The sequence below is a fragment of the Rhinichthys klamathensis genome, unplaced genomic scaffold, assembly GCF_029890125.1.
Source record: "Rhinichthys klamathensis goyatoka isolate OS25496 unplaced genomic scaffold, OSU_Roscu_1.1 h1tg000117l_1, whole genome shotgun sequence".
Lineage (NCBI taxonomy): Eukaryota > Metazoa > Chordata > Actinopteri > Cypriniformes > Leuciscidae > Rhinichthys > Rhinichthys klamathensis.
Genome location: NW_026606654.1, coordinates 1,147,501 through 1,163,711, shown reverse-complemented (window position 1 = coordinate 1,163,711; position 16,211 = coordinate 1,147,501). Strand labels below are relative to the sequence as shown.

The 16,211-nt window shown below is 37.1% G+C and overlaps 1 protein-coding gene across 1 annotated transcript in view; it reads right to left on the bottom strand.

The window, feature by feature from the left end:
- The window catches only part of alk (ALK receptor tyrosine kinase), a 468,950-nt gene that overhangs the window by 156,608 nt on the left and 296,131 nt on the right, over positions 1 to 16,211 (bottom strand). Inside the window, exon 4 of the mRNA XM_056255076.1 lies at positions 6,718 to 6,919. Coding sequence (XP_056111051.1) covers positions 6,718 to 6,919 — 202 coding nt within the window. The remainder of the gene's footprint in view (positions 1 to 6,717; positions 6,920 to 16,211) is intronic.

Sequence of the window (16,211 nt, the reverse complement as noted above, 5' to 3'; positions counted from 1 at the left end):
TTCTGAAAGTGCGCTGCAGACTGCTAACAGCAACACTACCGTATTTGTTTGAATGTTGACCTCTGATGCAACAGTTAATGACGTGATCGCTACCAAATGAGTTAAATACCTATCAGCCTGCGCCATCTAAAGTTTCATGCATATTTTTCCTATTGAAAATGCATTTCCTCAAGCAGCTTTTCAAATACCTCATTACCTTTTCAATACAATTGTACCAACCTGTCATGTCCGTAAACGGTCCACAATTTGTCCTTAAATGGGTCACGCAGGTAAAACTGGACAAAATAATCACAAGGTAAACAACTCACTAAACGGTTTTCCAAAACAAAATGAACTTAAAATGAACTTGAAATTATGATACGGGCTTCTATCTGGAATAAAATAGCTCCAAATAACAATAATAAAAAAGTAATATTGCAAATTTAATCAATGTAACTCCCTCATAATGCCATGGTGTGGGATTTGCATAGGGCCTTGACCTTGCACCGCATCTCTGTCCCGTTTGCCGGCACAGATGAACATAACCAGACAGGTTAACAAACAAACAAATAATTGAATAAATACACAACTCTGTGTGATTTGTGTATGAAACGAAGCAGAGCAATGTTTAATTGCAATGACAGAAAGTTCCTTAGTGGATGACAAGCATTTATCGATTTTCATGTTTGCTACTAAAGTATTTATGCCTCTTGTACTCTCCAGTTAATGGAAACCGTCTGACGCCTCTAGTCCTTGGAGACAAACTCAGAAAGAGGAGGGGGTGAGCGGTGACAGGGACATTTTGACCCCCTCTGTGTGGCAGTTGTAGAAGAGATGGAGGCTATTGGCTGTGGTGTGTAGAAACACAATAGAGGAATGAGTCACCATTAGGGTCTCCGGCCTGCTTTGTGATGGCTGCTACTCAAGTAATAAGAAGTGACTTGGGAGGTAATGCATTGTGTCAGCAGTGAAGAGTTCAGCTCCCAGTGGCACTGGTGCTGTTTGTAGGCTTTGACTGCTTGGCTAACGTCCATAGTACCAGCAAAATATCCCTCCAAACTCAGTCCAACAAACTTTTAAGATTGCATGAAGAAAGAAATGGGTTGAAAAGTAAAAGCATCAAGGAAAATTGTATTACTCAGAAGTAACACACTTGTGATCCAGTGATTTCTCCACAGACGGGCTCATTGTAGTACTTTGTAAACATTTTGTTTCCTGGTAGACTGATAACAACCTGTGAATCCTAACTTCCAGATGTTGCATAGCAGTTAGGTATTATAAATGAAGCTTAGGATTTTGGCAAGTATTTGTTTCTAAATTATACAGTTGTTGGTATATAGTAAGAGTATTGGAAACCAGGAATGGTGGTAACAACATTTATCCAAATTGAAGTTGTAGTAGATATTGGTCTCCCAACAAACCCTCATGGCAATATGTAGTAATTCTAAATATTTTACATTTTGGTGAATTGGTGGGTAATTTGTTTAAATTGGAACATTGAGATTGTTTACCTTCTCGTTCAATGAGCTTAAGACCCACTGAAGTTAGGACTTGGGAGGAATATAATGCTTATATATTTTTTTCTAAAAAACATTTTTTTTTATTAAAATTCTGAATTGATTATCACCTAGGAAGCAAGCAAAGAGCGGTCCCTTTATAATCACTCAAAAGCTGTTACTCATCTTGGTTCATCGCAATGACGCAATCTCACGAAGTTGACTTGAAATATTTAGTACCTGGTGTGTTGTGGGAATGGACCAGCATAGTGACAAAGAGATTCAAACGGGAAGTTGATCTGTTTTAAGGGAATTCTAAAATGAGACTGTACCAACTTTGATGTATTAGAGGGGACATGGGAAAATGTGATGTCTTGATCAACGTGATTTTTGTTTAATAGAATTCTTTTTGCATTAACTAAAATAACAAAAATGTATCCATGGCTCTAAATTTAGTCAAATGTATTGTGCTCATTCCAGGGTTTGTGTTGTTGCTCTTGTGAGAAACTGTATGGTTTTGTTTCCCCTTTCTTTCCATGGTGCTGGCCACCTCCTATAAATTCCGTGTATGTTTTGTCTAGTGAGAGTCTTGTTACTTATTGTACCCTGGAAAAGTGGTGCTGATTTCGGTCCTCTGTCAGTTTGAGAGGCTCAAGCTCGATATGTCCTTTTTGAATACTTGCTATTTTCTGTGATGTAACCTGAATGGAATATGATTTTAGGATCTTTGTTAACTGTTACAATTCTTGCCCTTTTCCTCTCTATTGAGGCTTGATCACTTTTCCTTCCTGCGTAAGCAAGATTCAATAACTGTAATAACAAAAACTGTCACAATTGAAGACCACTTTGCTCCCTGTTTGTGGCGATGGACTCATTTTTTTGTTGTGATTTGCTAAGGCTCATGGCAGATCCATCACAAACACATTGCAAAATAGAAACATTTGAAGCTCTCAAGAGCTCAAACAAAGATATGCACTGAATTGTTTGCCAAATCGCCAATATGCTATGATTATGGAGAAAACTGATCATAGACCAGCAGTTATAAGCAGCTTTTCCCCTTTATGAATCTATTGGATGACAGCAAAACCACACTTAACTATTCGTAATTGTCCAATTATTTTAGTATTATTGTAGAATTATGCAATTTGAGAGTAGATATTGAGATCCGACCTATTTCAACAAGGTCCACTCACTTTAAAGTTTCTGGTTCAGTCAATAAGCGCGTAGTGTTTCTTTACAAAGTGACATCGCCAACTACTGGCCTGGCAGCAGAATACTGCGTTTTTGTCGTTTTCGCAGATCCGTGTGAACGGGGATTGTTTTGACAACGTTTTCATCGGTACGCAAAACTTTTCAAAAACGCAAAGGAAAAACTGTTCTGTTTTCAGCACATCGTTGAGTAAACATACCCCAAAATGGATCTACTATCAGCTAAGTCAGTGTTTCCCAACCTTGTTCCTGGAGGCATCCTTATCTGGTCTCCCTTATCTGGTGTGCCTCAGAAACAAGGCTGGGAAACACTGATCTTGATGAGTAGTTAAACTGAGGAGTGTTACAATTCAACCTCTGTTACAACCATCTCCATTATAGAATTATAAAATGAATGTGGATAGGTTGTTATTGGAATAGTTTTTGTAGCTAGTTTTGAGTTCATAGGGTAGTTCATCTATGACTTTTGATTGCAGACTTTGATACTTTTTGTGTGTGTGTGTATGGAAGAAATGATCATTAGTGGTTGTAGTGTAGCCTGTGCTCCTTAATCTTTTAATGAAGTTTAAACACACCACCACATTCCTATGAAACAAATCTCTAATCGAACTCTCTTACAGCATTTTATTGGCTGACCAGTATATCAGCCCTGGTTAATTGATTAAAACAAGTGTTAATCCTCAGCAAATACTATAGTCCAAAGCCCAACAGATATGCACAGCAATAGAAATGAGACCAATTAGCAAAACAGATTGCAATCCATGATTAGATATTGTGATCTCGAACACTTAGACACCATTAGAAAAAGTACAGGCAGCTCAAACCACATAACTATGTGACTGAACACCCTTGTGGAATTTCAGTTCCAGGAACAAAACATCACACATCCAAATAATCTTAGTGGAGGAGATATAAACTCTGGTTTGGCCACAGGGAAATGTAATAGATATCATTTTAGTTTTTTTTTTCAGGAATGAGTGATATGAGGTAATACTAATATACATTATTATTAATAATTTAGTGATGTTATTTTACATAATAGGTCTACCACAGCATACACATGGCATGATCTCCATGCCAATCTGATTTTAAAACATTTTAATGTTTTATATAATGCATTTTCAACTGCTTATGCATAATGCAAGCCTAGCTCGACTCTTAAGCAGTTATAGAATTCTGTGATTGCTGGGCTAAAGCAAGTTCATAAAATGGATAGTTATGTTTCTGAATTTATGTTAGAAATATTGTTAGAGCAATATATTATGTGTAAAAAGAAACGGTTAAATTTTTTGATAAAAATAATTAATGAACAACTACGGAAAATAGCCACATAATGCAACATTAGACATAAATATTATATAACATGTCCTCCAACTCAATCTTTTGTTGGTGGATGCAATTACCTAATGGATCATTACAATTGTCCAGTGCATACAAACGGGTGTTTAGGAAAGTGCTGTGGTTGTGTTTGTTCCTACCTGTATTTAGCTTTTTGGCAGAATAAAATGTCAGGGGTAGCAATTAGACTTATAGCAACTACTGAAGGGTATGGAAGCTTGTTTCCGCCTCTGAATAAAAAAAAAAATTATAACTCAGAAAACAATTCTGACTTTCTTCTCGCAATTATGACTTTTTTTCTCAGAATTGCTTGATACTGTATAAACTAGCAATTGCGAGTTATAAAGTCAGAATTGTGAGATTTAGCAATTATCATTTAAATAGTTGTATTCCGTGGCAGAAACAAGCTTTCATAGAAAGGTTTGGACTCTCGACTGAAAAATGTGTGCTTTTTTCCGCAGTTGTGATCTTTGACAGATCCTCTTTCTGTTTCAGTAACTCCTCAAACTACTGGGGCGTTCGTCTGCTAGCTACGGGAATGGCTAATGAACATAAAGCTAATCTTGTGACACAACATTCATTTTTCTTCGTAGCAGCGAACAGTGGCTTGTCTTAGGCGCTGAGGTGTGCTGCCTTTTCTAGAGCACATAATCCCTCAGGCAGAAGAGCCTTTAGGGTATTTGAATGTTTTCATTTCCATATATATTTAATTTTGTCGTCTGACATACTTTTCCTTTCTCAGTTTCGTGACTCACCAATAAGCATTCCACAAAGAGATACCACATATAAGTTAGCTACACACAGAAGTCACTCTGTGGTATTATGGCCTTACCAATACTCCTCAACCTAGTTTTTTCACATTTGTTTTATATAGTTCTAGACGTAAACGAAGGGACTCAGACCATCAAAAGACAGGCCTAATTCATCTGTTCTGCAAGAAATATTTTGAACGTTTTTAAGCACAGGCCCAGACCGAGAGAACAGAAATAGCAGTGTTAAATAGCAGCTGGAAGGAGAGCAAGATTTTTTGAACTACTTTTTTGAAGTTGAAATGCTGTTCAAAACATGATAAGCTTATGTTCAGAAATATTGAAAAATAGCAAACGATGTCTTTGAATGGTCTTCAATTAGGAGCTTTTCCAACCCGAACTCATGGGAAAATGAAACAATTTCACGAGGTGGCGATTTTGTATACATTTATAACAAGTACGCATGAAAGCCCACCGCTAAATATAACCGTCACTGGGGGTAAGCAGATTGTACAAAAACACACAAGTGAGATTTGTATGAATTAATATGAATTATAGTCACCAATTTAGCTAAATGTAAAATGGTTACGAATTGCCAAGATATTATGTTTCCCTGCAAACACCCACACACGCTATAAAGCAGTTCAATTTTCATACTATCGTACTGCATATCTTGCTCAGAAGTAATAGACACTAATAGACTTTACAAAAGTGGAAACTACGCAATATTCAGTGTCTCAGTAAGAATAACATTATAAGTTTTTGAGATTTATGAGACAGACACAATAAAAAGCCACCCTGGTCATTTTGGCTCTGGGAATTTACATCATCCACTGGACGAGAGTTGACCTCAGGCGAGGGCAAAATTGCATATAAATATGTGGGTTGGTTGGCTGATCAAAAATAATGACCTCAAGAGGAACTCTATAATGAGTCGGAGCACTTTTCCATATCTAAACATGCCACGCATGGCTGAACGCATTCATATTCCGCCCAGTCTTGTAATACACAGAGTTACTCTGCAGAGGCAAATCCCACAAACAGGAAGTTGCTGTGGACTAGAAGAGAATCTCAAGGACACAATGTCAAATCTAAAGGCTGTGAGTCTCAGAGGAAGTACTGGAGGTGTTGCTAATCAAACGAATATTATGTTTTGCCAGTTGTATATAGAATATCAAGAAAGAATGAATGTGATGATAATGGTCTTATTTGATGAATACAAAAAAAAATTTAAAAAGCTGAAAAATGCAACTAGATGTACAGTGCATTGATTTTATCAGTTTGTATGTTCCCTGGGATCTATCACTTTGGATAAAATTGTCTACCAAATGAATAAATGTATGAAATGTGAGATTATTCTTTCACAAGCTCTGGTATGGGAAAGCAGTGTCATGAAATCCACACTGACCCTATTTACTTAATACACTTATAGTGCATGATTCTTTGATATATTATTGCACATTCTGCTATGTGAAAGCCACGTCACAAACTAATACATTGATGATTGATAAATTAACTTTCGCCCTACGTATTTTCTTGTTGAACATCATGTTTCACTAAGAATATTATTTGATGATTTTTTTTTTACATTTATTTAAAGTATAGTATACAAAAACAATGGATAGTGCAACTAATGCTAGTATTATCTACAAAATAGAATATTATTTACACAAAAAAAAAATGTTTTAATGGGCATTAAGGGTTTCAAGCTGAATTATTTTTTTTAAAAACTGCTGGAAAAAAAGCACATTGTTGCCTGTAATACCAATTATAACACTGCCAAGATTAGATTTTTAATCTTTAACCTGTGCAAAACTGAAATCTCAATTTCAAAAAGGTCTCAGCAGTGCAGTGCTGTGTGTATTAGATTCTATTTCACGAGGTCCAAGAGTTGAGTAACTCTTTGAGAACTCTTCAAGATGAGAAGGTTGCCTTAGCGAACTCACCCGATGACATGAGGGTGCTCGGTGGTGAGGAGAGCGAGTGGTGACTTGTCCCTCTCGATGAGCCAGACGGTGTAACGTCCACTCTGCCTCGGGTGCAAAAACACTGTGACATCCAGACCACAGGGCCGGTGGGTGGCACGTAGCCAAGGGCTCAGAACCCACGGTCCCGTCAGAGCTGAGCCATTCACTGGGAGAAACCGCCCTGGAGAAACAAACAGAGAGAAATATTTATTTATGTCAGAGAGCATGCAAGATAAATCTTTCTTTCAAGTTTCATTGGCCCTGTTTACACCTGGAATTAAGATGTGTTTTGGTCGATCGGATCACAGACACATTCCCGTTTACAACAGGTATTTTAATTCATCTCTTTTGTCCACTTTCAACCACTTCTGAAATAAGCTCACTCAATTTTCATAAGAACAGGATTGGAAACGAAAGGACAAGACATACGGAGAGCAGCAGCTTTCGTTTCTGCTCTGATAGATGCAAACACCAGCCAAACGCGGTGAACGCGTGTTATGGTGTGTTCACACCGAACGCGAATTTAATTATTTGCGCGAGTAGATTACATACAAAGTCAATGCAAAGACGCGAATAGACGTATCATTCGCGCCGGGCGTCGCGAATGACGCGAATTTCTTCCGCACAAGTTGAAAACTAAACTCGAGAGGAAGATTCAAGCGTCTAACTAGACGCGATAGACGCGTATTTGACGCTCTATTCGCGTTCGGTGTGAACACACCATTAGAAATCAGGAATGGTGAGAGAACATTGCGCTTATGATTTTCATTTTCAAATCAAACTTCGACCACATGAGTGTTTAGCCTACACTACGAAAGCAATCCGGTCAAATATGTTTTAAACTACCCCTGGAAGTGGTTGAAACTGGACAAGCTCAAAAACATTTCAAGATTTTATTTATTTTATAATTTTGGAAAGTGAGTTCTCAACTATGTTTAATGAGATATCTCATACTTTTTCTTAAAATTGTTTCCATGCCCCACCTGTGGCAGAAAAAGTTTTTTTGCAATACAAGATGGAGAAAGAGAGTACATTATACCAAAACAATGTTTTACACCTAATATTATTATGGAGAAATATCACGTTGACATAAAATAAAAATAGTATATCAAAATATGGTAACACTTTAGTTGAGGGTCCAATTCTCACAATTAATTTGATTATTAGCATGCATATTATAGGGTATTGGCTGTTTATTATTACTTATAAAGCACATTAACGCCTTATTCTGCATGACCATATTCAACATCTCTGAATCCTTACAATTCTTAAAACTTAGCAATACCTTACTAACTATTAATAAGCAGTAATTAGGAGTTTTCTGAGGCAAAAGTCTTAGTTGTTAGTTAATAGTGAGAATTCATAACTCAAAGTGGGATCCAATATACAAACACACAAAAAGCTAAGCTCTGATATTGTGGTCTTGAAAAAATCAAATGCAAATGCAGTCCAATGTTTCAGTTCATATTAAGAAATATAATTTTAGACTTTAGTTCATAAAAAAAAAACTACAGTTTATGACATTGTTGAGATTTCTTGAGATATTTTCTCAGGTGAAACATCAGAGATACTAGAGATGTCAGAATAAGGTTCTGTTTGCTCTTCATTTAGTCTTAAGAGAAACAGTTGAGAGATTAAAGAAATCTTGTCTTTGATTTTTTCTTTTCAGTGGGCGCTACCAAAGTACATTTTAGAGCAATCAGAGGTCATCTTGGTAACACCTGCAGGCAGCTCATTTCTGTGATGCTTGTTACAGTCTTCTTGCATTCAGAAAGACAACAACAATGAAGGTTCTTTTGGGGCAAAACCACTGAGCACCTGTGACAGTGGAATTTGTAGTTGTAGAGAACAACCAATTTGAAGTCACAGAGAAAAATATTTGAAGTGTTGGAAGCTTGTAGACTTTTTTTTTTTCTCCCACAAACACACACACCAGTTACACCTTCATAAATTCTTCACTGCAGGTGCACAAATCCTATTCTATGAATCAAATATTTGCTACAGTTGCTGCAGTGAATATGGCGCAAAACACATTCACACACCCGTATCAAAAGTCATGGACAAAATTTGCTAATTATTATGTAAATTCATGCAATGCACACTTGTGTGGAATATTTTGTCACAAATTCATTGCTTTTCTTGTATATGTTTATAGTACAATCACAAGTCCATAACTACAACTGCTTGAATCTGCCGCTACGAGTCTTAAACTGTGTTTTTTTCGCTAACAAATTACAAGTTCCACACACTCTCACTTTTGCCCCATATACTGTATCTGAAATGTGGAGCGAAAGTGATTTGTGCACCTGGCGGACACTGTTCAGAGATCAGAGAATTTTGGCCAATCAAAGGAGCTTATTTGAGGGTCTGGACGATGGGGCGACACGTGCGCAATCAGCAATACTTTGTGTTTGATTTTGTTTTACGCTGTTTAGCTATTCTCGTGTGGCAGTATAACAGCAATATTAAGGGCTAGCTCTAGAATCGCATCTTATCTGTTTAGTAACCATGGCGATTTCAGTTAGGATCTATTGACTAAAGTTTTAATGAACTTAATAAAACACAGGATAGATAGACTGTTACTGTTTACAAACAAATGCTCCGCAGTTCTACATTAGCCCTTGATTCATATTTCACCTGGATCAGCACAAACTCACGATTTTACAGAAGTTATGATCATTTATTTTAATTCAGTACAACAGCGGACAGACATTTTGAAGCACAGCCATGGTGACAATTAAATAGCCTTTTATTATAATGAGATGATTTGTTGTTCAAATACGTTCCAAGAAAGTTGATTCGGCAAAGTTAAATTGCATAACAAAACTGTCATGCTTGAGTTGCCGCGATAAATTCGACTGGAAGGGTTAAAATTACGGTAATTTCCGTCAGCTATGACTCATTAGATCTAGCATTCTGGGTGGTCTAGCAAGTTTTTGGCAATATTGTATATATAAATAATGCTTTTCTAAACTGAAATAGCAAGACTTTCTTTCAGGACATACGTTTTAATATAAGTAGCCTGTTTTCTTTTCATACTGTCTCTGTACACTTCTCAGAGAGTCTGCAGGAATCTGGATCTTACGAGTATGTGTGAAAGTGAAATTCATAAATCGGTGGCCCAGGCAGCAGACACTGAGCCCATGTAGAGCCAAAATAGATGAGTGAGGGGAGGAAAATGACAACACACCAGAGGAAAACGAAATAAATAATGAAAGAGAGGAGAAAAATCAAAGCTCTGTCTGTGGGCTTTGATTTAGAGTCCTCCCTCTCAACAGCCTCATTCAGCTCTCTCAATCAGGACATTTTCCACAGGGCCAGAGAAAAAAAAAAGACAAAAGAAAAGGAATGAAAACAGCATCAGTGAAAAGATGGAGGGAAATTGTCCCGGAATGTAGCATTTTCATTATTCACAGAGTTATCTGAATCCAGCAAGGAGTTGTTAAAGCATCATATTTTGGGGGTTTGGTTTGTTCAAGATGAATTGTTATAGGCATAATTTACTTATGAACTCTGAACTTAAAATATTGCTCTAAATATGTAAAATTCAATGCATGCCAAATGTGCATCATGAATAATAATAATAATTAACAATAGGGAGCATAATAATAAACAGCAGGGAATTTTTGGTTAACCTTCGCTTAAAATTTGTATTTAATATATGTATAAAACAGTTTCTTTTTTATAACTTTTTTAACTTTCTTTTTCATAAATCTGGTTAAAAAAATAACAATCTTTTAATGTTTGAAAGAATTAAAGATTAAGGATGAATGGCTTTCACAATCCCCAGTTTGTTGAAATTCTTTAGGCATATCTTAAACATGCTGTGCCCTTCAGAAGAAGTAAGTAATAATAGACCGCATGTTTCTGTAACTGACTGCAGGGTACTTGAGGTTTTGATTTCTGTTGAAAATGTATTATTAAACTGATTTATTTTTTTAAACTGTGTGTTAAAATTCAATGAAACGTATCAAGTTTAAATATGTTCGCAGCAGGGTTTGTGCTAACTTCTCCACACTTACAAAACCAACTGAGTGTGTAATTTGACTACAGTTTCCTCAACTTTTGAATACCACTTTTGCCTCTTGGTGAAAGCATTACAAAACCGAACACTAGTCTTGCTGCTCACTGACTCACTTCTGATTTCACATGTCTTACTTGAAAATGTATTTTGGCAATTGTCCGAAAGTCCAAACATAATTGTTAAAACATATTAAGCACTGCTTATTTAACATTCTCAAGTCATGTCTTAAACTCCCCAGCCAGAATAAATGCACATGAAGCATAGCTGAAATAAGGATAATACATTTGCACAAGAAAACATACATAACTATATGCACTCACCTAAAGGATTATTAGGAACACCATACTAATACTTTGTTTGACCCCCTTTCGCCTTCAGAACTGCCTTAATTCTATGTGGCATTGATTCAACAAGGTGCTGAAAGCATTCTTTAGAAATGTTGGCCCATATTGATAGGATAGCATCTTGCAGTTGATGGAGATTTGTGGGATGCACATCCAGGGCACGAAGCTCCCGTTCCACCACATCCCAAAGATGCTCTATTGGGTTGAGATCTGGTGACTGTGGGGGCCATTTTAGTACAGTGAACTCATTGTCATGTTCAAGAAACCAATTTGAAATGATTCGAGCTTTGTGACATGGTGCATTATCCTGCTGGAAGTAGCCATCAGAGGAAGGGTACATGGTGGCCATAAAGGGATGGACATGGTCAGAAACAATGCTCAGGTAGGCCGTGGCATTTAAACGATGGCCAATTGGCACTAAGGGGCCTAAAGTGTGCCAAGAAAACATCCCCCACACCATTACACCACCACCACCAGCCTGCACAGTGGTAACAAGGCATGATGGATCCATGTTCTCATTCTGTTTACGCCAAATTCTGACTCTACCATCTGAATGTCTCAACAGAAATCGAGACTCATCAGACCAGGCAACATTTTTCCAGTCTTCAACTGTCCAATTTTGGTGAGCTCTTCCAAATTGTAGCCTCTTTTTCCTATTTGTAGTGGAGATGAGTGGTACCCGGTGGGGTCTTCTGCTGTTGTAGCCCATCCGCCTCAAGGTTGTGCGTGTTGTGGCTTCAAAAATGCTTTGCTGCATACCTCGGTTGTAACGAGTGGTTATTTCAGTCAAAGTTGCTCTTCTATCAGCTTGAATCAGTCGGCCCATTCTCCTCTGACCTCTAGCATCAACAAGGCATTTTCGCCCACAGGACTGCCGCATACTGGATGTTTTTCCCTTTTCACACCATTCTTTGTAAACCCTAGAAATGGTTGTGCGTGAAAATCCCAGTAACTGAGCAGATTGTGAAATACTCAGACCGGCCCGTCTGGAACCAACAACCATGCCACGCTCAAAATTGCTTAAATCAGCTTTCTTTCCCATTCTGACATTCAGTTTGGAGTTCAGGAGATGGTCTTGACCAGGACCACACCCCTAAATGCATTGAAGCAACTGCCATGTGATTGGTTGATTAGATAATTGCATTAATGAGAAATTGAACAGGTGTTCCTAATAATCCTTTAGGTGAGTGCATATATATATATATATATATATACGTATATATATAGTTTAGTAATGAAATCTAGAACATAGGACCTTGCGTCGAGGAAACAAGTTAATCATTATACCAATATTATTGTTATTGATTTATTTTTTTGGTATAAAGTTATAGTTATTGTGTAGCAGCACGTGCAGCTGTGTGTTTCCCATTAGATGAAAGATAATTACTAACAAAAGGCTTATAAGGTTTTGTCTTCATATATTTACACTTGCAATCATCTTCTGACTACTTGAGAAAATATTGAGTATATTCAATATTCAATAAAGCAATTAGCCCATATTCAATGGGTTTTGTGGTAAATTCTGGGAATTTCTCAGTTTGAAATGTTTCAGTTCAGTGGAACGAGGGACTACAGGACTAGGGAGATGATTGAAGATATAAGTCTAAACCGTTATAGTGTAAAAGCTTCCGGGGCTTCTTTCATTTTTCAATTATAGTGTGACTCTTAATATATTGCTTGGCAAGTATCTGGGAACTTGCTAAATGTGGTATGTATTGTGTGATAATTAAATGCTTATATGAAAAAATGCTGTGGTCATTAGCTAAATATACATGGATATTTTAAAGAAACTGCTCAATGAAGTTCTTTATTTCCACAGGGACTTTCTTTAGGACTTGATGGCTTGGCTCGCACACACGCTGCAGTGAATAAGTCTCAGTCCAGTGCACAAATCTGAGTATAGAGGGCATGTATAATGCAGTTGCTTTTCAATATTTTTTATTTATTTAAATGTGCCTTGCATATCAAAATAACTGTTCAACAAAAGACAGTATTGACGTGACATATGATTCATTAAGTGAAGAAAAACGCCAATTTAAAGGTGACATATTATGCCCCTTTTTACAAAATGTTATATAAATCAATAGAGTGTGAATGTGAAATTTCATCTCAAAATACCCCCCAGATCATTTATTATAGCTTGTCAAAGTTGCCCCTTTTGGGGTGTGAGCAAAAACGCACCGTTGTGTGTCCTTTTAAATTCAAATGAGCTGCTTTTCCGCTTCCCGTTCAGAAGACGGACTATCCTTTACACAAGCTTCGGATACTCCGGCAATAACAAAACACACGAATAATCTCACTTCGTGCAGCCCTACATGAGAGACTCAGGAACAGGTTGCAACTTTTAGACGGCACCTGGACGTTTCTGAAAGGTTAGTGGATACATTTATGTAGTTGTTATACATTGATTCATATCATCGACTTGCATGTACCGTCATGTTTAACTTTTACACAAGTTTACACAGTTCCCTGAGGTCTTTATAAGACAGCTGTGATATTTTTTGGTCTAATAGTGTTCAGTGCTCGTCTGTGCAGCAACAGCAGAACAGTTTTCATGCTTTGCTCCAACTTTTGCCATTGCGTTAGAACTGGTTACAATGTTGTCGCTTGTGAAAACCAATTGGGATACCGTGGGTGGAAAAGTGCAGATTAAGGGGAGGTAAAAATATAATAAGATCCCCTTCCTACGCCACAAGGGGAGCGAAATGTGATCGGCTTATTTTTTTTACATGCTTATAGAGAAAGGCTGACCAAAACAAAGTTACTGGGTTGTCAACTTGTCACTTTTCACGTTTCTGGTTTGGTAGATGAACCGGGAACCTGATTATAGCACTTAAACACGGAAAAAGCCAGATTTTCATGATATGTCCCCTTTAAATCACTTAATGTTATACAGGACTGTGGCGAGGTCGAGAGCCATGGGAACAGATGGCATGATTGCTAATGAGCGTTACCTGCTCCCCACACCGATCTCCAGTCTCACGGAAGGAGATCGGGAAGCATAAAAGGAGGAGTGACGCGAGAGAGAACCAGGCCTTGACTTTACATTGTGTTTTGCTTATGTTTGTGTGGCAGTCGTCCGTGAGGGGCTGCTGCTTTACTTTCATTTTATAGTTTGTTTATTTTATGATATTAAAGTTACGTTGATCGTTCGCCGTTTTTTTGCTACAAGTAAATATACATAAGCATTTAGGTTCTGAAACACGTTCTAGAAAACTCAGAAATCATCTGCACCATTTGACCCACTTTTTGACAACAAAAATAATTCGTATTAATATTGTTCTATACAATGTCTTTTAAAACAAGCATTTTCTCAGGGTCAAAGTGCGAATTGGTACGATTTGTCTAAACCCCAGTGATGGTAGGTTTAGGGGCGAGGTCACGGGTAAGGTCATTCATACAAATTGAGCAACCTGTAAAATGTACGATTTAGCAAAAATCTAAAAATTCTAATTTAAGAATTAGCCACCTCGTAAAATCCGTACGAATTGCCGTGAGATCGGGTTGGATAATACTTTTGCAAGTATTATCTATTAGAGTAATACTTGTAGTCAATAATTGTATCCCTTGAAACTCTTTGATCACCAAAATTACATATTTAAACAAAAAAATGTTCATGGCTTAAAATGGCTTGAATGTAACTCTACACCCTTGCTTAATTTAATATACACGGATTCATTAATATGCAAACTAGCCCCGCCTCCACTCACTCACACCAGCTCAGAGATCCACTTGCTCGACTCGTATACAAGTCAGTTTATCAGAATGGTAGGCTAATGCGTTTTATTTATCGCTCTTCAGAACATCGGACACATAACGGTAATTAATATGATTAGCCTTTTGCTTGACTACGTTATCAAACAGCTAATAATGTGTTGCTAATGTTACACAAACATGTTCCCGTTCGCCACCTCAGACTCAGACAGCTGCCTTCTAACAATCAGCATCCATAGAAACGCTTTGAACAACTCAGAACGTCAGTGGAGAATATAGTTCATCATAACATCGTAATGTAGGCTACATCATATACATAATTCACACGCTATATTACTAAATCTACCCGATTTTACATATCAACAGAAAAATATACTGGGATAACTTGGCTTCTCTTGAGACTCCTGCAGCATAGTAATGATATGCTAAAGCCCGCCCCCTCGTGACCTGATTGGTTAAAAGGTAGTTTGTGACGTAAGAAACGCCAGCGATTTCAAACCGCGTTTTTGAGTCTTTTTTAAACTGCAGTTTTAAGGAGAAATTACATTTCTGCTAGAGCCCGCCTTAAAAACATAAGAACATAAAAACGCTCAAAAACTGAGGACAGCCCATTAATATATCTGACATAAAAAAAAAAATCTTTTTTTTTTTTTTTACAGTAAAAGTGTAAACATTTCTGTATATGACATGGGAAAGGGAATGAAAAGTGTTTGCAAAAGCTGTTCACTTTTAGCTGAGCACTTTAAAGTTCAAATGTTGATGGTTATAGAACCTGGTCTGCGACTATAATTTTCAACACACTTGAACGCAACTTGGTGACAAATTCATATTTATCACAGGTTAGAAACTATTTTACATATTTTGCTCTTGACAACATCACAGACAGAACTAGCTTCTTAAGTGTTGGCTACAGAGCAGGAGGAAAACATGCTACCCTTAGAAATGTGAAAAACGGAAAACATCTACTCCACTGAATCCAAACTTTCTTCAAGAAAATCCTGGAGAACAGCAGGTAAAGCAGCAAACTATTCTAACATCCCTCACATTTCAAAACTTTCAAATGCACTAAACTGCTGACATTTGCTTATTGTATTTTTATTTTTATTTTTTTTAGCAGGATGTAATATATTACGTTGTATTAAATTGTGCCAAATGATGCATTTTTCATTCATTCATTCATTTATTCATTCATTCGTTCATTCATGAGAACCTGGAAATATCAGTTAGTTTTAGAACTGGAACAATCATGAAAATTGCAATAGTTGTCTAATGGTGTATTTATTCATCTGAATCATTCATCTTCACTTTCAAAGGCATCTTTAGAGCCTTCAAAACAAATGTGTCTTCTTTAACAAAGTAATAAAATGCTTGCATACTTGTGTAGCTTGCAA